At 55.6% G+C, this 23,260-nt stretch overlaps 2 protein-coding genes across 2 annotated transcripts in view; both read left to right on the top strand.

Moving 5' to 3' along the window:
* The first annotated feature begins 1,991 nt into the window (after positions 1–1,991).
* Positions 1,992–10,247, top strand: CCDC124 (coiled-coil domain containing 124). Its single transcript, XM_006199065.4, has 5 exons — positions 1,992–2,041; positions 6,418–6,587; positions 8,815–9,004; positions 9,552–9,666; positions 9,799–10,247. The coding sequence occupies exons 2-5, from the start codon at positions 6,429–6,431 to the stop codon at positions 10,004–10,006; spliced, it is 672 nt and encodes a 223-aa protein (XP_006199127.2). The 5' UTR covers positions 1,992–2,041; positions 6,418–6,428; the 3' UTR covers positions 10,007–10,247.
* An 8,250-nt stretch (positions 10,248–18,497) lies between these two features.
* KCNN1 (potassium calcium-activated channel subfamily N member 1) overlaps positions 18,498–23,260 on the top strand; it is a 29,104-nt gene continuing 24,341 nt past the window's right edge. Inside the window, exon 1 of the mRNA XM_031689426.2 lies at positions 18,498–18,577. The gene's annotated coding sequence lies outside the window, so the exon portion shown is untranslated. The remainder of the gene's footprint in view (positions 18,578–23,260) is intronic.

Here is a 23,260-nt window from a genome sequence, read left to right as displayed (position 1 = left end):
AAACAACTTAAGAACATTTCAAAAAGGATGAGCGTTAACACTTCTGCGAGACAAAAAGCAACATATGCTCACCTTAACATGAAGTAATAGCCATTTTTTCAGAGAAAAAACACCCAAATTTGAATTTTCCTCATTGTGTACATTATTCATGCAAGAATTTGCAGTGTGGGATTTCATAATATATCTCTATGTGTGTGTATGTCAGCATATGGGGATATATGAAAATACAAATAGATAATAGGGAAGTAGAATTTATCATTGTATCAAATTAAAATGTATATGTCACAACATCTGCCTGCCAGCTTCCATAGCCCACTCTCAATGGGAGCACATCTTCTGGTCATAATTTTTTATATGACTTCCGGACTGTGAGCCCCAAGAGACCAGAGACTCCATCTATCTTGTTTGCTGCTGTGTTCTCAGTATAGGCACACAATAGACCCTCAGTATTTATCTGCAAGTGTGAGCATCTAAGAGCTATAGACTATCAGAACGATAGAAGTCAAGAGTCCTCAGAAATGGGAGCCATACCCTATAGCCTGGAAGGCGGCAGAAATCACCTTGCAGAAGACTTAGCTTGTTCTGGAATGATTCACTTGATTTTCTCCCCTCAGTTATGTCAATAGACATAAGAGGCTCCCTGCTCTCAGAAAGGTGTGACAAGCCTGGCTCTTTACCAGTAGAGGCTTAACTAGGTGTTGCCTTTGGCACCTCTACACCCCACCCCAACCCCAAAGAATACCAATAAATGTTGGCTGAGATCCTCCCTCTTGATGACAAATACCATTCCAGGTGCACAGGTTCCATCCTCCAGACATCACAGCCATAGGGTAAACTGAACATAAACAGCTAAACCAGTAAAGCAAGTTGACGCTGTGAAGGAAATAAAAAGAGGGCTGGGGGTGGGGCATCAACTACTTGAGGAGGTCAGGGAGGTCTTTCTCAAGAAGGGATATTTGAGCCAAGGACTGAAGCAAGTGAAGGAGTGGTCCATGGGAAAAGCTGGGGGCAGAGGAAACACCACCGGCGAATTCTCAGAGGCACGACTGTGCCTCGTAATAAGGAGAAAGGTCTCTGATGGGCTGGACCTGAGGGAGAATGGGGAAGAGAAGGGAGATGGGAAGACAGAGTCCTGCAGGGCAGTGGGGGGACCCACTTGAGGCTTGAGCAGGGGAGGCAGACGATATGACTTGGGCCTTTTGGGAGAATGGACTCAGTGGTCAACTCGTCCCCTCTAATTGCTGCCAAATCCATGACCTGCTTCTCTCCCTATAGCCAGGTCCAGTGGAATCCTCAGAGCCCTAGTACTACCATTTTTACTGATACTGATAGTGAAGCTCAGTAAATGCAGGAAATCATGTACTGGGTAGGGGCGTGGGTAGCAATCCAGGAGGAGGGGTCGGCGAGGAATTTGAGTCCCTCGATTACACTTTGGTCAAATCCAATTCCTGGTCTCCTTGAGCCTGTTTCCTGACCTGGACAGTGCAGACTGTTTCAATTTCTCTGTCCCTTTCTTCTGTTCTCTCCCTCTCCAGCTTCGCAGGAGGGAGGCGAAGAATGTGGACTAGGAGAGCGTCTTCAAAGTGATAGTGAAGGGCCTAAGAGGTTTCCTCCAGCAAAGCAGGTCTACAGACCACGCGTGGTTCACTGGTTCTGGCGGGTTCTGGCGCGCCCTGGCGGCCAAGCAACTCCTAGCTGACACCACCAGACCCATGTGTGAAGTCGAGGACGCTGTTTTTCATCCGGACATTGGCAATCGTGGTAAAGGCAATGGTCTAGCTTGTAGTTTCTACCCTCCTCTCCTGACTCGCTAATATCTGAAGTGAGCGCAGGGATGAAGGTTTATAAAAAATCTGGTTCTTGAAGCGAAAAAAAAAAAAGGCTAACACCCTTGCCTTGGATTGGAGGTCAAGGCAGCATTTCCTTTACCAAGATGGCGACGGCGACGAAACGCAATCAGCGCGCGCCGCCGGGGTGCTCAGCGCGCAAGCCCCGCGGTGACGTCACGGATGCGCGACTGGGCCGGCGCCGAAGAAAGGAGGTAGGAGCTGCAGCGGCGCGGGCGGAGCCGGGGGGCGGGGTGCAGGTGGGCTCCGTGGGGCGGCTGGACTTGGGGCCACCACCCCGGAAGGGCTGGCGATAGGGTTCTCAGAGATGGGGGCACATCAGGCCCCCAGTCTCCAGGGCTTCCCCGAGGACTATGCCCATTTCCCGGATCGGGCGATTGAGACCCAGAGGGACAGAGTAGTGTTTGAGGCTACCTAGCTCTGGCTGTGCCCCTGTACAGCTTACAGGCTTCGGGGTGACAGAACTGGGTCTGGACGTTCCCCGCCTCGTGCAATGAGATCAGGTCTGGGGAGAGGGACGTCGGGTGGGGGGAGCCCATAAGGGATCGCGGAAGGGCTTCCTGGGGGAGGCAGCGTTGAGTTTCATCTTTTATTCTCTTACTTCACATTCAGTCAACCACGTGGATCTTGATTCCCTCTGAAGTCGACCCCCCTGCTTAGTCAGAGCTGCTCCTTAGACCCTTGTTTGAGCTTCCTGCTTCTGTCTCACCCCTCCAATTCACCTCACCAACCCCAGAGACCTCTACACCTTCCCATCACCCTGGAATACAAACCCCGTTTTCCCAGCCTGCCTCCCCAGCACTCCTGGGGGCTTGGCCCCACTCCCTTAGACCTCTTTTTTAGATGTCTGCTCCAGGAAGCCTTTGACAACCTCTCCCCACTCCTCCCCAGATTGGGTCAGAAGCCCTCTCTGCGCTTTCACAGTATCTGCATGTTCCCATTACAGTTCTGATCTCGAGTTACCACTCTGTCTCCCAATCAACCTGGGAATCCCATTCAATCAGCAAGCCCATCAGCACTGCCTTTTCCCCTAGCATCCCACACATACTAGGTGCTCAGCGCATGTTTACTGGATGACAAAGTGTGTGTGTGTGTGTTTGTTTATCAGAGAAGAGCTGCCTGTATTAGTTAGCCCGGGCTTCCTTAACAAAATCTCACAGATTGAGTGGCTTAGACAACAGAAGTTTATGGGTTCACAGTGGTGGAGGCTGGGAAGTCTAAGATCAAGGTGCGAACCAATCTGGTTCCTGGGGCAGGCTCCCTTCCTGACTTGTGGATGGCCACCTTCTCACTGTGTCTTCATAGGGTGGAGAGAGAGCAAACTCTGGTATCTTTTTCTCTTCTTATAAGGGCACCAGCTCTACTAGATTAGGGTCCCACCATTAAAACCTCATTTAACCTCCTCACTTGCCCTGTCTCTAAGTACAGTCATATTGAGAGTTAGGGCTTCAACATACAAATTTTGAAGGGATATAAATATTCAGTCCCAGCCTGGAGAGGGGGTCCAAAAAGCCTTGTCAGGCTTTGGGATGAAATTGGGGGATCTTAAGCAACAGGAGGAGGGGATGCTGGGTCAGAGTCCCTGTGACTGGGCAGGGTTTTCACAGGAGGAAGTGACAGGAAAGGGTGTATCAGCTGAGGGCATAGCAAGATCAAAGGCTCAGAGGCTGGAGAGGGAGGTGAGTGGGAAGAGAAGTGAGAAGCTGAGTTTGGACACAGAGTGGGAAGTAAATACTGAGGGAATGATGGAAATAGATGTTTCTTCATCCATTTGCTCAATACATTTTTTAAGCCCCCTTACTGTGCAGGGCACTGACCAAAGCAATCCCAGCCCTGCCCTCACAGAGCTCCCAGCCTGGTGGGGAAGGTGGACATTTGTCAAATAATCATATAAATGAACATAAGCTAGCAGCCCAAACAAATACCCCCAAAGAAAAGTTTGTGGCCTGAGAGTCAGGGGGTGTTTCATGGAAGGCTTCCTGGAGGTGGCAACACCTGAGCCGGGCCCTGAAGATTAGATAGGAATTAACTGGGTAAAAAGAGGAGCAAAGGTGGCAGGCACAGCAACTGCAAAGACCCTGTGGTGGGAAACTGGTTGGTAGGTTTGAAAAAAGGCAAGGAGGCTGGTGTGGCTGCTGTCGAATGAGTGAGGGGAAGATGGAGGGAGATGGGGTGGGGAGTTTCCTTACCTGAAACTTCAACCCCCACCCATTTCTTGGTGCTCTCCTGGGGAATTCTGAAGAGGTTTTCTGTTAGGTACATTGTAGATGCTCAGTAATGAATGTTTGGGGGCAGGGTTAGCTGGAAGCTCAGGATCAGCTGGCATATCTGGTTCTCCTGTGGCATCTCTTCCATCCTGTGTGGGGAGGAACTGAAATCAACCTCACATCTTAGATTAGGAAACTGAGGCTCAGGGGAGCATTTCAGCCATGAGTGCGGAGCCAGAACCCAACCCTGAGTCTCCTGGGTCTACTGATCTCCCCTCCTTTGCCTTGCTCTGCCCCATGGGACTCACTCCCCCATCTCAGCCTGGAGGGACTGCTTCTCTGTGCCAAGTGAGGTTCCCCATGAGCCTCTCAAAGTCCTGATCTGCATTGTTGTTCCTTGAGGGGCCCACTGGGACCCTGGGTCGGGCAGTGGTTAAGAGGACGAAGTTGGGACTGAGGGTTGTGCCTGTGTGGGAATCTGGGCCCTTCCACTAACACACGGTGTGGCCCCGAGCATGTCACTTACCATCTAAAAGCCGCAGGCTCTTCATCTGTAAAAGTGGGGAGAAAAGTACCTGGCTTTGCTGCTGCTGGGGGATGGTTTAGATTACAACATCAGTCCATCAGCGCTTCAGTTTTTTTTATTGCCCAGCTCTGAATGACTCCAAACCTCTGGCTCTGCCCACTGCACCATTGTAACTCCTCGGCGTTTGGCTCCCACCCTTGGCCCTCGCCCATCCACATGCCAGCCAGATGGGGCTTTGGAACAACCTAAATCCAAATGTGTTCATACCCTGCTCAGAGCTGCCTAACAGTTCCCTGGGGCCCAGAGAATAAAATCCTTGCCCTTCCTCAGCCCATAAGACCCCATCCTATCAGCCTCTTGCCCTCTCACCCTCTTCCCCTCTACTCCCCTCAGCTCACCCACTCTGGCCCCAGTGGCCTCCATGTTTCCTGTAGCCATGGCCTCATTCCTGTCACAGAGTCTGCACATCCTATGCCCTCTGCCGAAAAATCTCAGTGCTTCATCCTCACAGGGTGGCTTCCCACCCATCCTTCAGATCTCAGCTTAGCTGCCACCTGCCAAGGTTGTGAGAATTCATTAAGATGCTATGTGTAAAGCTCTTAGCCCAGTGCACACAACCACTGGAAACAAGCTAGTTTGAGAGTTTCCAATGGGGCTCAGAGAGGTGAGCCCCCTCCTCCACAAGTCACACAGCTAGGAAGTTGGGGGGTGTTGCCTAGTGGTCTTGAGTCAGGATGGCCCCCAGAGCCTCTCCCCTTCATTCCTGGATGCTGGGCCTATTTCTCCAAGGTTCATCAAGGGACTGAACTGAAGATTTTCAGTGGAGGGTGAATGACCCAGGAATGAGGCACATCAGCCCATTTCCCAAATAAGGAAAACTGAGGCCCAGAGAGCTGAAGGCTTGAGCCCTGGACCACACAGTGTTGGTGTCCTCAGTCAGCACTCTGGAGGGGGCACACTTATTAGTTTCTTTTCTTCCTCTCCTCACCTGAAAGGCAGGCTTTGGAGGTGAGACTCCCGGCTAAGCCTTATGCAGTTTGGCCAGGTACCTTGACTTCCCCACCTTAGAAAGGGGATAAGGACAGTCCCCGCATTTAAGGCTTTGGGAACATTCAATTAAGTTGGGCCATATTAAACAGGAGGGTGGCACCTCCCATGTGAGTATATCATTTCCCCAGCGCCTCGGGGGGACTCATGTAGACTAGGCACCCACTGGACAGCACTTTATGATTGTTGTAACATCTGGTTGTGCCAGCCTGGGCAGGGACCTACTGCAACATGACTTGTAAGAGCTGAAAAGTAGAAACAACCCAAAAGTCTGCCACAACGGACAGAAACAAAATGTGGTCCATCCATACAATGGAATATTATTCAGGCATAAAAAGGAATGAAGCACTGACACATGCGAAAACGTGAATGAACCTCGAAAACATGATGCTGAGGGAAAGAAGTCCAGAACAGGCAAATCCATAGAGTCACAGAGGAGATCAGTGGTTGCCAGGGCTGGGGGAGGGGGCCTGGGGAGTGACCACTAATGGGGATGGTTCTTCTTTTGGGGTGATGGAAATGTTCTGGAACTAGATAGAGGAGATGGTTGCATAGCATTGTGAATGTACTAAGTGCCACTGAAATGTGTGCTTGAAAATGGTTCATTTTGTTTATGTGAAATTCATCTCAGTAGTTTTTTTTTAAGAGAGATTAATAAATCAGAAGTCCTTTTTTTACAGACAGAACCATTGAGGGCCCAGACAGGTCATGGCTGCACAGATGTAAGTCTTGGGGGGGCCAAGGCTGAGTGCCCCCCACTCACTGGTCCCTGCCACCCCTGCCCCTGCAGCCTGCTGAGGGATGCCCAAGAAGTTCCAGGGCGAGAACACCAAGTCGGCAGCGGCCCGGGCACGGAGGGCTGAGGCCAAGGCAGCCGCTGATGCCAAGAAGCAGAAGGAGCTAGAGGATGCCTACTGGAAGGATGAGGACAAACACGTCATGAGGAAGGAGCAGCGCAAGGTGGGTGGGCGGGCCCTGGGCTTCCACGCCAGTGGGTGGGGCAGGCAGTCAACAGAGTCGAAGGTGGCGGGAGGCCCCTGGGGCTTTGGCCTGAAGAGTGAGTAGCCATTGCCCCTCCCAAGCAGTCCCCACTCCCGTGTGTTTTACATGGAGCTGCAGATGGTTCTTCCCCATTGGCTGGTTTTCTGGGTTCTGTTTAGCCCTCTTTTTGCTGATGGGCGAGTGGGGCCCATAGTCTACACAGCATGCCTGCCCCCTCTGGTTTTCCTTATGTGACAGCTGCTTTAAAAAGATAGTCTCTAGGGAAAAAGCAAATCTGTGTTTATTCAAAACACTAAGAAACAACACACCTCCCCGCCACGTGACACCAAAGGCTTTTCTCACCTGATGCCACAGCTTGAAGGCCACCTCCTTAGTAAATGGGCTCCCGCAGCCAGATTCCTCCTAGCTGCCAGACGTCAGCCTCAGGTGGGGCCGGAATTCATGGCCTCACCCGGAGGTCGGCATTTTTTGTTCCCATTTGTTCCATATTATGCAACTCGGGGACAAGCGCCGGACTCTCTGGCTTCCATTTCAGTTATTTATGAGACTCATTTTTGATGGCTCCAGAATGTTCCACCAGTGTCCTCATCCTTCATCCATCACCAGATGCTGCCAATGGCTAATTGCACTTTTAAAAAAACCATGAGTGACTTTTTCAAAAAATGTCGCTGAATGTCAAAGTGTAAATAATAACACTCCTTCCTCAGTCCCATGTCCTTAGAGACTAATGGCCACATGCTGCATGTCCTTCCTGAGTTACTGAAGCCTTCTGGAATTCATTCATTCATTCCTTCAGCACACTTCTACTAAGCACCTACTGTGTGCTGGGCCAGGGCCTGCCTCCTGCCACTGAGATAAAGCAGATAATCGGAAGACTAGAAAATAGGGATTTGTGGAGCACAGGAAAGAGCTATGTGGTAGGGAGCCGAGGTATAGGAAGCGAGGAGCTCAGGATGAGCCAGAGTTAACCAAGGAAGGAGGCCGGCAGTGGCGCTCCAGGAGGAGAGAACAGCTAATGCAAAGGCCCTGAGGCAGGGCCATGTTGAGGGGAGAGTGAGCATGGGCTGTACGTGTACCACGCAGTGGTCAGAGAGCCTCAAGAAGAAGTTACTTCTGACCTATGGGGAAACTGAAGCTCAGAGCACAGTGGCCCTACCTGAGGTGCCTGATAATAGAACTGGGAGCCCAACATCTGTGCCCAAACACCCTTGACCTTTAACACCCCTCCTTTCTTGTCATGCAGGCAGGTTGGAGGTCAGAGGCCCAGTGGGTGTCCTCAGGGACCCCTCTTCTGGGGGCACTCAGTCCTGTGAGAGTGTCACACGGAGCAGTTTAGGCAAAGGGACTATCCCTGAGGCATGGAAGGCAAATGGCAAAGTTGCAGGCGGTAGGGGTGGGTGGGTGGGGGTGCCTGTGTTGCAGGGCCTTATGGGGGTGCTGGGTGGGAGGCAGCAGAATATTCCACACCTACAGTCACACTGCCACACTGCACTACAAATGAACCAGAACCTTGCTCTGCTCCTGGAGCAGTGGAGGGACAGTGGCCAAGGGCAAGTCCTACAGGCCAGGTGTCCCCTCATCCAGCTGGCATCAGGACCTTCCTGGGGAGCTAAGGTGGGATTAGTCCCAGCCCCTGTGACACTCGGCTGGGAACACTCCGTGCCTCCCCAAGGTCTCCTGGCCCATAAAGGCAAAATCCCTGCCCCAGCTGGCAAATGGGTCCAGACCCTCCAGTGACTCCTGTCTCCTTTGGAATCTAGTACAAACCCCTCCCCATACCCTTGAGGCTCCCCAAGGTCCCACTTCCACCCTCTTCTCCCTCCACTCTTCCCCTCCCCATTCCAAGCACACCAGCCTCTGTCATGTTAGGTGCTTTCTGCCTCAGGGCCTTTGCACCTGTCACTAAGGACTCCTCCCCCAGCTCTCTTTCCGGTTGGCTTCGCCTCTGTCCCAGGTGTCACTTTTCCTTCAAGAGCCATCCACTTGCCATGGCCAAACTTCCCTGTTGTTCCCATAATCACATAGGATGGGAGCCCCTAGGTAGGCCTATTGTGCTCCCAGCCGTGTTCCCTATGCCCAGCACAGGGTCTGGCACACAGCAGGGCCTCAGTCCACATTGGTTGAGATGAGAACCCAGACCCCATGCTGGTGGAGTGGGGTCCACTCCTGACTCCCTATCCCCCAGGAGGAGAAGGAGAAGCGGCGCCTGGAGCAGCTGGAGCGCAAGAAGGAGACGCAGCGCCTGCTGGAGGAGGAAGATTCAAAGCTCAAGGGCGGCAAAGCCCCCCGGGTGGCCGCACCCAGCAAGGTCACTCGCGCCCAGATTGAGGAGACTCTCCGCCGAGAACATCAGCACAAGGAAACCCCTGAGCCAGGTGGGGTCTCCACCCAGTTCAGAGTTCCCCTTTTACCCGATAAAGGATAGGCAGTGGGACTGCCGCTGAGCTGAGTCCAGAGCCCCGCCTCCACCCCCCTAGAGAAGCTGCCTGGGCCCTGCAAGGCAAAGGGTGGGTGGGTGGTGTCCCAGCAGGCCTCACTCTGAGCACAGGTGGCATGGGCACACACGTGTGTACTACTCTGACCTCACCCTGGCTTGTGCTCCCCGGGGTCCCCGCAGCTGATGGGGCCCCATCTTGAGGACAGGAGCCCATGTGAGGCGCCTCCTGTGTGCCGGGCTGCAAGAAAGTTAGAATGCTGGGTGCTGGGTGGGCAGGACTGGCATACCCACAAGGTAGGTCTTGGGACAGCTTTCCAGCTCAAGTCGTGTTTCTCTCCGCCCCTATCATTCTCTGCCTGCCTGCCTCCCTCTCTCCTCTGCTTCTTCCCCACGGTGTCTCTCTCATCTCCCTGGAGCTCTGCATCTCTGCTTCTCTCTGTGTGTTTCTGTGTACGTTTCTGTCACCCGGCCGCCCCGCACTCCAGCCGAGAAAGCCAAGAGCCACTTGGAGGTGCCGTTGGAGGAGAACGTGAACCGCCGCCTGCTGGAGGAGGGCAGTTTGGAGGCGCGCACCATCGAGGATGCCATCGCAGTGCTCAGGTATTAGAGGGCCTAGAGCTTTGGGGTGGGGCTTGGGACCCGGGGCGGGGCTTGAGCCTCTGGGTGGGACTAGGTCTCTCAGGGCGGGGCGGGCCGCCAGCCAGCCCCATCGACGTCTTTGTCCTTCACCAGCGTGGCGGAGGAGGCGGCTGACCGGCATCCTGAGCGCCGCATGCGGGCGGCCTTCACCGCCTTCGAGGAGGCGCAGCTGCCGCGGCTCAAGCAAGAAAACCCCAACATGCGGCTTTCGCAGCTGAAGCAGCTGCTCAAGAAGGAGTGGCTGCGTTCTCCGGACAACCCCATGAACCAGCGGGCCGTACCCTTCAACACCCCCAAGTGAGCCTAGAACTGGGGGAGCCTCCCCTCCGGCGGTCAGGGTCACGATCCCGCACGCCCTCCCGCTGGGCCGGCTCTGAGGGTTACAGAGATGTCCGAGGCCGTGGCGCGTGTCCTGGGGGCTAGGTGGGATCATCGGCCACACCTTGCGCTGGTGGGTCCCTGCTCCAGTAACACCCCCATCCCCTTCCGGTGCGCGCCAGAGCCCTGGGACTGAGTGCCCAATAAAGGCAGTCGGTGAGGCAGAGTGTGCACTTGATGTCTATGTGGGAGGGTGGATGGGTGGTGGAGAGAGGAGGGCTGGAATGAGGAGGAATGCATAGGCCACAGCCAGAGAAGGCAAGGGGCCCCAACAGTGCCCTTGTCCTAGCAAGCTAGCCAAGAACTGCGCTGGCTCCTACAGTGCCCACTCCTGGCTGGGCCAGCTGTCCAGCAGGAGACCTGTACTATTATCCTCTGGAAATCTTGCTGGGCTGCTGCAAGGGGGTGGCTCAGAGAGGTCGAGGCACTGGCTGTGGGTCACACAGCACTTCAGAAGTAGAACCAGAGCTGGAAGCGAGTTGCTGGCATCCTGAGATTCTGGTTCAGAGTCAGCAGCCAGGTCACATACTGTGCTTGGTGTCAGGAAGTGCTGGCTGCTCTGCTGTTATTCCAACATGGGAGGTATCTGGGTCGAGTCCTGGGCAGGCTTCCCGGGGGAGGATTTCTTTAGAGCAGGCAGGCCTTAGTGGGAGATGAGTCAGGTTCCATCGCAGAGGCAGGGCACTAGGCAGGCAAGGGCCTGGATGCTAGGATGGGCAGGTGGATTCAGGCAGGAATGAGTGTCCCATTGAAGGCCACATGTCTGGGAATTGCTGGGTGAGATCTGGACTTGGTTCTGGCTTCCTTGAACTTAGTTGGCTTTAGGGAGTCTGCAGAGAGGAAGGGTAGCTGGGAGGTGGACCCACGTGTCAGGTGCGGGGTCCAAGAATTTACCTGTTCACTGCTATGGCTCCCACCCAAATGACACCCTCCCTGCACTCATAATGCTGCCCCTGCACCTCTGGTGCCGATTCTGCCCACTCTCCATGCCCCCTCAGCTCCAGCCCCACCTGTCTCCTTGTTCTCAACTTGTCCAATGCAGCAAGCTTGTTCCTCCTCAGAGCTTATGCCCTGTTGGTTCTTCCTGCCAAGTATGCTATTCTCCCAGGTGTCAAGTCTCAGATGCAGATCCTTACAGATGTCTCCAACTGTGTGGGGTCAGGGCTGGGCCAAAATGGGCCAGGCTCTGTCCAGAGGTAGGGAGGTAAGAGGCTTCATGGAGGGAGGGCCTTGAAGGATGTATAGGAGTTCTCTACACAGCCAAAGGACAGAAGGCTGAAGGAACCACACATGCAAAGGCCTGTTCAAGGGAGGAGGATGCCATTAATAATTGGGTACAACTGAAGTGCAGCATAGTGGGAGCCTGAAGCTGGTAGCTGGCATAGGAATTAACCAATGTATATTGAGCACTGGCTTAGCTTGGGGATTCACAGACAAGGACTAGGAAGACCCCTTGGAAGTTAGGGAAGTGAGACAGAGGGGAAGGAGCTTTGTATGGGGTGCCAATGAGCAGAGTCCTCACCAGGGATTCAGGTGACTGGACTGCTGTGAGAAGCATCCACTGGATGCTAATCCCTGGCATATTACATGCTAGTATCATTTAACCGAGCCCTGGGGACAGCCCTGTGGTATACTGATCCTCTTTCTAGATGGAAAACTAAGTCACCTGCCTGTGTCACATAGCCAGGAAGCACCCAGAGCTATTGGTGAGCCAGCAGGGGTGGTGGTGGGGCCCAGAATTAGGGGTGGAGGTGTCGGCCAAATAACAGGTGGAGGAGCCCAGATGGCTCCTGACAAATAGAGGCCTCTGCCTCTTCTGGGAGCCTTAGGCCAGCGCCTTAATAGTTTTGAGCCTGTTTTTTTCCTAAATAAAATAGGACTAAAAACAGTATCTAACTCTAGGCTGTCTTGAGAATCAACGGCATGGTCCCTAGGAAGAGCATATCCTAAAGAAGGGCTTGGCAAAGGAGCCTCCTGCATGGCCACGTTGGGGTATCTGTGGCCGGGGATTAGGGAAGGTCGGGGACCAATCGTGATTAACCCGAAGGAAGAAGCCGGCTGCGAGTGCAGAGGCTCAGACGCGAAGCTGAGGAATGGGGCTTGACCCCAGGGCGATGGGGAGCCACAGCGGGTGTGTGAGCAGTGGATAGGAAGAGTATCAGAGGAGCGCGTTGCAAGCTCTGCTGGGGACTTGTATGGGGATGGTTGGTAGACCAGAGAGTGAAGGTAAAACTCAGGACAAAGGCTGAGAGGACCGCCTTCATTTCTCAGACAGAAAGATGACGGTAACAACGATTTTTCTATCGTTTCGTACCAAAGAAAAGCCTCTCCTCTCTTGGCCCCGCCCTCGCGGAATCCCAGGACTGCGCGTGCGCTCAGGCAGTAGGGAATCCCCGGCCTCGCCGCAGTGCGCGGGAGGGGGCGTGAGACGGGAGTTCCGTGCGCTCCTAGCCGTCCCTGCCCGTTGCCAGGACGACCAGGCGGGGCCGCGGGGACGCCGGGCGCTCACTGCGCCTGCGCTGGGATTGTCTCGCCGCGCCAGGGCTTTCCCGTCGCGCGCGAATCGGGGAGGGAAAAGCCGCGACCGGCGCGCATGCGTCGACCCGGCCGGGCCCCCCGCCCGGTGGGCCAGGGAATCCTCACCTGCCGCAGTGCGCACTGGGGGCGGGGAGGGGAAACCGGCTCAAACTGGAGTGGGGTTCACTGAGGAGGCGGCGGGGGAGGGAGCGAGTGCAGGGTCTTCCCGAGGTTCCCGCTCCGGTCCTAGCCGTCACCGTGGCAACCGGGCGCCGCAGTGCGGGGGCGGTGGCAGTCTCGGGAAAGCCGGGCGTCTCTGCGCCTGCGTGGGGCTCCGCGCCTGCGGCCGGGGTTCCCCCTCGTGCGCCCGGGGGATCCATGGGGGGACGGCGTAGGAAGGACTGGAGAGGGTGGGCGCCGGGGAAAGGGGGAGTGAACGCGGAGAGAGGGGCTGTGGGTCAAACGAGGATGGTGGTGAAGAGAGGTGGATGCAGGAGAAGGTAGCGGGAAACGCGAAGGGTGGGGAGGATGGGGAGAGGAATACAAGAGGAGGAGGGGTCGGAGGAGGGGGTAATGAGGAAAAGCATAGAGGGAGGGGGACAACAGGAAGGAAAGGAGGAGGAACTTGGGGAGCAGTTAAAGGACATGGACAATATGAAGGGGACAAAGAAGGTTATGAAGGGGACTCGATGGGTTGTAGGGATGCCTGAGGGAGAGGACGGATACCTTTAGGACACCCCTCAACCAGGAAACCGCAGGGCCGGGAAATCCAGGTCTAGGGTTTTCAGATTTAGGAGAGGAATAAAAAAAAAAAAAAGGACACCCAGTTAACGAATAATTTTTATTGTAAGTATGTCACATTCCGTGCCCTGTGTTTTGCTGGCAGCCCTAATCTTGGGCATCTCCCTTTCCTTGCCCCCCCCCCCCAGCCTGTCCCTTGAGCCTTTCTGAAAGCCCCTGGGACCTCTCAAATGATGCCTTTGTCTCTCACCTCCCTGGTTCCCCCACAGTCCTGCACATGCCATCCCCCTGGGGGTGCCCTCCCATACCATCTTCCGTCCTCCTGGCCTTGAGTGCCACCGTGAGGTGGAGTCCTGGCCAGGCAGTGAAATGGGCAAAGGCTCATACCCACTCCCACCTTCAGGGCACCCCCCCCCCACCTTTCAACCCCTACATCTTCTCCAAACCCTCTGCCATGGACCTGGCCCTGCCCATCATGTCCCTGTTCATCGCAGTCGCCCTCACTTCCTCCCAGAACCTCCAGGGCTCCCTGCTCTCAGCTTGCGACCCAGGGAACTCCTACACTGGATTCCCCCTTAATCTCTGGGTACATCAGCATATAGTAGATGCTCAAAAACATTGAAGGGTAATTTTATGGAGGCAAGCATTAAGGGGGGCATTTGCTTTTTCAGCACAGCTGCATTTTCTATCCCTTAGGGACACACACCCTTTCTGAGACTTTGTACTCTCCAACTAAGCAGTTTTCCTTTTTTCCTCCACTTTGGTTTCAAAAAATATAAGGTAATAAAACATTTAGAGAAAGCTAATAATCTGAAAGGTCAGCCCTTAAGGGCCCCTGGCCCTAGGCTGCCCCCCAGTTTTTCCCTTCTCCTCACTTCTCATGTTTGCTCTTCATATTTATTTGCTGTTGGAACACTCAAACCGTTGGACCTCCAGCCTGGCTTCTGCTCAACAGACTGGAAACTCAGCCCCAAGGATCATTTTTCTCATCAATATGTGTCCTCAGGTGGGGAACATCTGGGCCCCTGGCTGTGTATTTAGATCACTGTCCTAGGCAATGCCCCTGCAGAATCAGATCCTGGATCTTTTATGCCATGTCCTAGTGGTGGCTTCTGGCGCAGCTCACTGGGCAGAGTGTGACACCATCCCTTTATCTGGAGATGGGAAGCTCATGGGGTGGTGCTGGGTCAGAGTTGGCCCCCCTCCTCTCTAGGCCCAAGCTGTACCAGGCCCCTCATTTCCCTGGGGGAAGCAGAAGGTGCATAAGTGAACAGACCACTTTCACCAGGGATTGAGGACAGTAAACTAGGGTGATGTGCCCAGAGAAGGAAGGACTCTAGGCAGGAGGTGACATTGGACTGGGCTCTGAAAAACAGCAGGAGATCAAGAGAGACCGGGAAGGGTGATCCTTGCAGAAGGAACAGCAGCTGCAAAGGCCGTGAGGCTGAACAGGGAGACAGCTGAAAGGCTGTGACAAAGGGACGTAGGGGCCAGACCATGTGGGCCTTTGTTGGGGGAGGGGGCGGCATGAGTCGGTCGTCCTCCTGATTCAAGGAGGAAGGTGCCAGTAATGTGGGGCAAGGACATGACTAGTCACATGGGTGAGGACAGAGTTCTGTGGCTGCATCACAGAGAAGGGACTGTGGGGAGATGCTGGGGATACGGTGAACTGCAGGACTGGGAGGGGGCATTCTGGGGGCAACACAGGGCAACTGTGGGAATTCAAGGCGGGAGACATCCCCCAATGATCCGTGCCCTGTCATCCCTGGCTCTCGACTCGCCCTCGCTCGGCCTTCAGCCTCCCCTCACGGTGGCTTAGGGGGTGGAGTCCCCCCAACGGAGGTGCTGGGAGAGGCCCCTCCTCTGTCTAGTCCTCGCGGTTCCCGCATCCCTCCCCCTCTGTGCCTCCACAATGCAGACCCCGGAGGCCCCCCGCCGCTTTGTTCGCTTTCCCTCCACACATGGTCACGGTCACGCTGGCGGCTCCCTCTGAGCACGGCTTACACACATAATGGAAGTGGGGGAAAGCGGTCCCAGCCGCCCCCTCATCCATCCCCGCGGTCTGCATCCCCCAGCCCCGCCCGCACCCCGGAATCCCCGCCTCGGGCCCCCGCCCGGGAGCGCATTACCTTTCACGAGATGCTCCCGGCCCGGTTGAGGGGGGAGCAGGTTGGAGGGGGAGGGCTATTTTTAGAATGAATGGAAGAAAAGGGGAAAAAAACAACAAAAAAAAGGATGAAGCTCGTAGCCTTCTAGCTCCCAAGAGGAAACCCCCTTCACTTCAGGCGGAGGCAGAAGGTGGGTGGGGGTTCAGAGACGGGGCGGGCAGGGCAGCGGGGACAGGGGGCGAAGAGGGCGAAGACAGAGGTCTGGGAGGGCGCCACGCTTCCTGGAAGTGAGGAGGAGACAGCAGAACGTAGCCTGCAACCCTACAGACTCCCGAGAGCTGGAGGGACCCGAGAGGTGGGCGCTGTCCAGTCCAGAAACAAGCTCGGAGAGGTGCCTGGGCAAAGCCAAGGTTAGCGGAGGGGCTGAGCCCTAGGCTCAATCCCCCTATCCCCTCGTGACCCAGACCTCGGGAGCCGCATTGTTCTAATTTGGCAGAGTGACCTTCACAAACCCTGCCATCCAGGCCTCTGCCACTCACATTCAGCGGGGTCCCCCAGTCGTGCGGGAAGAGGGCAAATATCACGGCCCAACAATAGCAGAGAAGTTTTCTGTGGTTTGTTTTCTGGCCACCGCAGGTCCCCCTCCCTACTGGGACCTTCCAGCAGGGGCAACGTCACCAGCTTCCCCAAACCTCCGGGTTCTCTCTGGATCCCTCAGGCCCTACTCAGGGTATGTGTTGAGGGGCGCTTAATTGCCTTCCTCTGGCTCCCTGGCTTTGCTGCTTCCCCAGATCCTGGAGATCGGCCCCCAGAGTGAGGGGTGCAGCCGTATTCTGTGCTGCTGGGGCCCTGGGCCTGGCCAGGGGCTCCCCCTCTCCGGGTCTCAGTTTCCCCATCTGTAAAATGAGCGCTGGCAAAGGGTCCTCCCGGCTCTTTGAGCATCCTCAAAGATTTGCTGGCACGCCCCTGCGGGGAGGGGGCTTGCGCGAGACCAGGACGGGGATTCCCGCCCCCTCACTTCTAGAGAAGCGTGGCGGGGGAGGGGGTCGTGCTGTGGCTGCCGCCTGCCGCCTCCCTCCGCGCAGTCGGCGCCCCCTCCCCGGGCGGCGGGGCGGGGCCCAGAACGACGGGGAGGGGGTCAGCTCTGCGGCGGCGCGCGCACACCCTCCCGGCTCACACGCCCTTGCCCGGCAGTGCACTTGTCTTCGCGCTCGGGCCAGGCGCTGGGCTCCAGCTGCTGCGGCCGACTCTGGCTGGTGAGTAGGCAGTTGAGGGGTGGGTTACCGGGTGGAGGTCTCAGCGGTGTTCCCCTTCTCCTCGGTGGGGGAGTATCGGTCAGGGTTTGCCAGACTCTGGGCATTCAAAGGGGGAGCTGCGGAAGGAAAGGAAACCCCTTCCATCCCTCCTCAACACCAAACCCCGAGTCAGCTTCAGGCACCCCCTCAACCCCTGGAGAAGGGGGCTCCCGCTCCCAGAATTTGAGATGCAGAGATATCCTCCCACCGAGGTGAGGGTGGAGACGTGGAGACCCTCCCGCGCGGCCCTCAGTGTGTAGAGGGGGGAAGCGGACTGGTCCCACTGCCCCCTCCCCTTTATCTCCCCCTCCCCCGCCCAGGCCTTTCTCTCCCAGTGTGTGGCAGGGATTCCCCCGGCTAGCCTTGCTGCTGAGTGGAAGGGAACCCTCCGCCTGCCAGCCTACTGTGCGTTTGAGCTCATGCTCTTTGGAGCTCACGCTCTTCTCTGTTCCCTAGGCTTCTTCTCTTACCCCTACCCCCATGACAGGGAGAGAGGCCCAGAGAGGGTTAGCACCTAGCCAAGGTCACGCAGCTGGGCAGGGACCGAACTGGGTTGGTGGCTCACTCACTGGCCCCAGAATCCAGCGGGTGGTGTCAGCTCTAGGGCCCTCTGTTCCCTGCGTTTAACCACAGGTGTGAGGGCCCTTTCAGGGGTCCTGGAACTGGAGGAGGGTTTCTCTCACTCTCCCTAAGTCTCTCTGCCCCGCTAGAGGCCCAGGCAGGACTGAGTGGAGAAGCCCCCCACCTGGCTTGCTCCTCAGCTCCCAGATCTCTCGTGGCCCATAATTCCCCCTCCCAAAGCCTGCCCAAGACCTGGAAGGAAATCCCCGGGGGAGGGGGGAGTGATTCCAGATGGGCAAGCTGAACTCCAGTAGAATAATCTCCACTCTGATTCACCCACCCACTGGTTGACCTTCGACAGTCCTCTTGCCCTCCCAGGACCAGAGTCAGCTCCCAAAGTCTCCCTGGCTGGAACAGGCAGCCCCTGAGCTAGGCAGGTGGCCATAGGCCTCCACCCCAGACCCCTGGTGAAAGAAAGGACAGCTGTGATGTTCACGGCCTGCTGTGTTTTCCCTTTCATCCCATTCTGGGGTCTGGCCATGCTCCCCCACCCCTCTGCACCATGGGGCTGCCCTGCGTCCCCTTTTGCCCTCTCCTCCAGGGCAGGACCTGGGTTCTGTGCTCATGTGGGGATTCTGGACAGAGACAGCCCTGTATAGACAGTGAATACCATGAGGGAGCTACAGTCCTCAGGGCAGCTGCAGACAGAGGGAGGATTTGGGGGCAGCCAAGAACAGAGCTGGTCAAGGCAGGGACTCCCGACTCCTTTATCCTCATACCAGCCCAGCCCAGCCCACCCAGACCTCCCTGGGGTAAAGGAATTGGTGGGGACCTGGTAGAGGGTGGGGAGGAAGATGGGGAATAGCATGGGGAAAGGCAGATAGAGTCTTCACTATCCAGTGGAAGGAAGGAGACCTCTAGGGAGGGGGCCTGATATGGGGGAAGCTATCAGTGGGGGCTCACCCAGGGGCCTGAGGGAGGAAACAGGGCCTTACTGGACAGACAATGCCACTGATCCAAAGTTTCCTTAAAACTTACAAGGTAACCCAGCTTGTCAGAGCTCAGATCACTAAAGACCATTGTAGTCTGCAGCTGTCCACACCTCACCCTCCTGGGGCCCTGCCTCCAACCCTATACTTTATCTCTGGTCCTTACAGGTTGAGGGGGAAAGAAAGGTGGCCACAGCCCCTGTCAGCCAAGTGGTAACCCAGCAGAACCAAAGGGGACAGGCCCTTTGGTGGTGGCTCATTGAGAAGATCCCTGCACCCCAGGGTGAGTGAATCCCAGCGTCAGGTCACCTTTGGGGATGGGGGTGCCCAAGAGTTGGATAGAAAAACTGGTGACTTAAGAAAAAGGTGCCAACCTTTGAAATAATACTAATAATATAATAATTATTGTTATAATGCTTGTCTATGCTTTCTAGAACCCCCCAGAGAATCACTATACACTTTCTCTGATCACAGATGGTGGGGAAACTGCTGAGAGATACTCAGTGATCCATCCAGGGTCAGACAGCCAGAAGGGGGAAGTTGAACCAGATTGGAAGGGCCCTAAGACCCGCAGTATCCACCACCTAGATTCCATGGTCTCACTTCCTGAAGATATCCCTCGGCAAGGGACAGATTTTGCTGCTTCTTTTCTTTTGACCCTCTGGGTGCTGGCAGTGAGCTGTCAATGCGGGTAGGGAGAGGACAGAGGTGCCAGTCCCAGATGTGTGGGGTCATTTAGTCAATCAACAAAGACTAAGCAGTTACTGTGTGCTAGGTCCTGGGCTGGGCACTGGGAACACAGTGAGGACTGAGGCAGCCCCTGATCCCCCCTTGTGATATGTGATGGGAGGAAAATAAAACAGTGAAGTATTAGAGAATGGGGGGGGGGGATGGGGGGGTAGGGGAGGCTCTGTAGTTGGGCAGAGGGGCCTCTCTAGGGAGCTGACCATGAGCTGAGACCTGAAGAAGGAGTAGCCGGCCAGGCAAGAGCTGGGAGAACAGCATACCAGGCAGAAGGAACAGCATGTGCAAATGTCCTGAGGCAGAAATGAGCTTGGCATGTGTGAGGAGGCTGGTGTGGCTAAAAAAGAATGAACAAGGGGGAGAGAGGCAGAAGTAAAGGCAGCGAGGTCTGCAGGCAGAGGCTGAGGTGAAGGAGTGGATTGCAGAACAATGGGGAGCCATGGAGGGTGTATGAGCAGTGCAAAGACATAGTCTGATTTGTGATTTTCAAAAGCCCCTATTGCTGCCATGGAGAGCTGGGATCATCAGGGTAGGAGCAGAAGTGACAAAAGGCCAGAGGGGAGGCCAAGGAGGCAACTGAGTAGTTGGCTGGGCTGGGACCAAGGTAGAGCCTCAGAGATGGAGAAGAGCGGGCAAATTCTGGAACTGAGCTGGGCACGGAGGATGAACTGTGGCCAGGTTCCTGCCTGATGCTAAGGGACCATGGGGAGGAAAGGAGGGATTCACTGTGCCCGGGGAAATCTCAGAAGGCATCTTGGAGTAGGGGTTCTTGCTCTTTGAGCTGGGTCTGGAAGGGTGTATAGGAGTTTGCCAGTGGCCAACTGGAGCCATGCCCGGGATCTAATTATACAGATGCTGTGAGGGCCGTGGGGAGCCACTGGGCACTTGTAATTAAGAGCAACGTGATCATATTTCAGCAAGGGAAGATTCCTCTGGGGGGCCTGGCAGAGACTGGACTGGATCCTGAGAGTCCAGGAAGGAGCTTTTGAAATGTTCCAGGTTATGATCAGGCCAGTAACAACTAAGAGCATCCAGTGAGCGATCACAGTATGCCTGGCACGTTTAATGCGGAGTAGCTCCCTGGCCCCTGCCACTGCCTTCCGAGGGCCCTCATTGCCCTGCAGAGGAAACTGAGGCTCAGAGAAGGTTGGTGTTTTGTCCATGACCACTGTTTGAGTTTCTGGGGGCTGTCATAACAAATGACCACAGCCTAAGTGGCTTAAAACAGGAGAAATTTATTGTGACATTTCTGAGGCCAGCAGTCTGAAATCGAGGTGTTGGTGGGGCCACACTTCCTCTGGAGGCTCTAGGAGAGGTCTTTTCCCCTCTCTGGAAGCTCCAGATGTTCCTTGGCTTGTGGCTGTGGGACTCCAGTCTCTGCCTCTGTCTTCACATGGCCTTCTGCCCACTTGTGTCTTCACAGTAGTCTGCTTATAAGAATACCAGTCGTTGGATTAGGGCCCACCCTAATCCAGTATGACCTCATCTTAATTTAACTACATCTGCAAAGACCAATAATGTGATCAAATAAGGTTACATGTTGAAGTCCTGGATGGACTGGAATTTGAGGAGGATACTGTTCCAGCTATACCACCATGCAGCAGAGCGCTGTCAAGCCTTTGGCCCCAGGGCTTGTGCCAAGGCAGGGGCTATAGGGATGGGGGAAGAGGGTAGTCTGGAGCGAATTTAGAGGTGTGAGGGTCTCTGGGGAGGAAGAGTTAGTCTGGAGCCTTCCAACCTCAGCTTGGGGAGGGAGGGGAAGGGAGGGGAGGGTCTGAAACAGGAATGCCATTGCCGGCTGAATGAACAAGACAGCCCCAGGGCATGTCCCCTGGTGGATGAGGGAGGGGCTTCCAGACCTCAGCTGCTTGTGGGAGCTCCATGCTTATGCTTATGACAGAGCCAATTCCCTGCCAGTGTGTCAACGCCAGTTTCCCACCTCCTCCAGAGTAGGGACTGAGGGCTCAGTGGGCTGCTCGTGGGGAGGACCAGAGGTGGGGCGGGGGGGTTGCCACTCGCAGTGGCCTCCTTTCATCTGTGAACCATCTATAAGAGCTAGATGTATCTATTCATTGGTTCAAGGTCTTATCTTGCCCGCTGGCCTGAAATGGTGAGTTTGGGGGATTTTATCTGTCTTCATCACCACAGTCTCCCTGCCTCAGGGTACAAGCCCTGCATACAGGAGGTACTCAATAAATGCTGATAGAATGAATGAAGCTTCTCTAGGCCTCTCAATCCTGGAGAGCCCAGGAACAAGCCCAGCTCCCCCCGGGCCTTCCTGTCCGCTTCCTGCCTGCTAGTGGGCTTAACCCTTCACGGCTTCCACTCTGCTCAGAGTCCACCGGCACACAGCCCTGCCGGTGGGCCCCTGTCCACCTCTGTGACTCGCCCTGCCTCATTTCCTCCTTCCCTCCAGCCCCCCTGGTCTCTCTTCTCTTCCTCCAACACACCCTTCTCAGTGCCTTTGCCTTCCGTTGGGTGCACCCTTCTGCCCCATGTAGGCCATTGCCTCTGGGTCCTTCAGTTCCTGTGATGTTCTCCCAGGTCTTCTGCACCTAGATGTACCACCACTGCCCTGGACTTGGGACCCCGCCCTCGGGCCCCTGGGGGAGGGGCTTTGTGTTTAGCTGCCAGCCCCTCCCACACCCAGTCTGTAGGCCATTTTCTGGGGCTTGAGTCCAGAGGGCATCCTAGCTTTCGTTCATTTGCACGTCCTCAGGTCCCTTCCAACCAGCTGCGGGCCGATGAGGCTCTGTCTGGAGTGGAGATTCAGGTATTCCCCACCTAGAGCCCCACCTTCATCCACTCCTGATCCCTGTCTGCCACTGCCAGCCTTGTCTGAGAGGGGTGAGATTCCAGCAGAGAGCAGGATCAACTTGGGCAGGAGGCGATCAGTCACCAGACTGACTATCCTAAGTTTGTTTCCTTGAAGAAGGTCCCTGATTCCTCAGGGCAAGTGAGCCCAAAGGGGAAAGAGGGATCTTTCCAGAGGGAGAAGGTAGGTGCGGAGTCTGCAGTGCCTGGTAGGGTGGAGAAGCTAGAAAGGCCTCTGGGGGCTGTGGCTGATGCTTTTGTGAATTTCTGGATGTTTACATGTTGGACTTGAATTCAGAAAGCGTCAGACGCTACAGGAACCCTGCAGCAGTCTGTGAAGACTGAGGTCAGCCCATAGGTATGGTGAGAATGCTTCTTGTGGGTCAGGGACCCATCCCGGGGCTGGCTCAGGCTGTCAGGGGCCAGGGCATTGAATGCAGTGCAGGGATGTGTGCCAGACCCCGAGGGAGATGATGTGGGTGGCTCCTTCACTGTTGTGCTTTAGAAAGTCCGCAGTGACCCAGGCAAGGGAACAGCAAGTGCAAAGGCCCAGAGGTGGGAATGAGCTGAGAAGAGTCAGAGGAGCCCTGGGGCAGGGGACTGGAGACTGGATGGGGGGAAGGAGTAGGGATAGAGTGTGGTTGAGAATGCATCCCTTTTGGGCCCCCACAACCCCACTCTGGAGTCCCTGTGGACACAGCAGGGCATGGGTGGTCCCCAGGCCTCCACTTCCCAACCATCACAGACCTGCACACTGACACTGCCGCTAGGCCCTCCTCACAATGTCCCCAACAGGCTGAGATAAAGAACAGACTTTCTAGAGGAGGAAACAGGAGTCCCATCTGCTGACCTCTGGCCATCACCTGGCTCTGCTCAGCCTCACCACTGTCACTGGCCCACAGGACCACCCCCTGCCCAAGTAGCTGTCCACTCATTCATTCATTCGGTCCAGCTATTTCCTGGACACCACAGAAGAAACAAAACAGATCAGCTGCCCTTAGGCCATGATGAGCAATCAGATGTTCCTGACCTGCTCCAAAGCTCAGAGCCAGGAAGAAAAAACAGATGGGAAGCTGGGAGAGAGATGGGGAGAGCTGCTGCCCCCAGGAGCCCCCAGGCTGGGGAGGACAGAACCAGATTCAGTCACCCGGGTGACAGGGGGACAGGGTGGGGAAAGGGTGAGGCTGAGGTAATGAGGCTGCCTGGGAAAGGAGGAGGTAAGGGTTCCCCACTCCCCCAGTCCCCAAGGCTTCTCTGAGCTGCCCTTAACAATTGAAAGAATGTTGATCAAGGCCACCCTCAGTGCCAGGGGAAAGGGGTACCGTTTGGGCACCCTCCCCAATAGTCTCCTGCTGTCCTGTCATCTTGGCATTGATTTTGGGAGTTAGGACTGGGGGAGGGGCCTAAT

Source organism: Vicugna pacos, chromosome 22 (assembly GCF_048564905.1).
Source record: "Vicugna pacos chromosome 22, VicPac4, whole genome shotgun sequence".
Classification (NCBI taxonomy): Eukaryota; Metazoa; Chordata; class Mammalia; order Artiodactyla; family Camelidae; genus Vicugna; species Vicugna pacos.
Note: the sequence above shows the minus strand (reverse complement) of the source record. Positions and strands in the feature narration are given on the sequence as shown.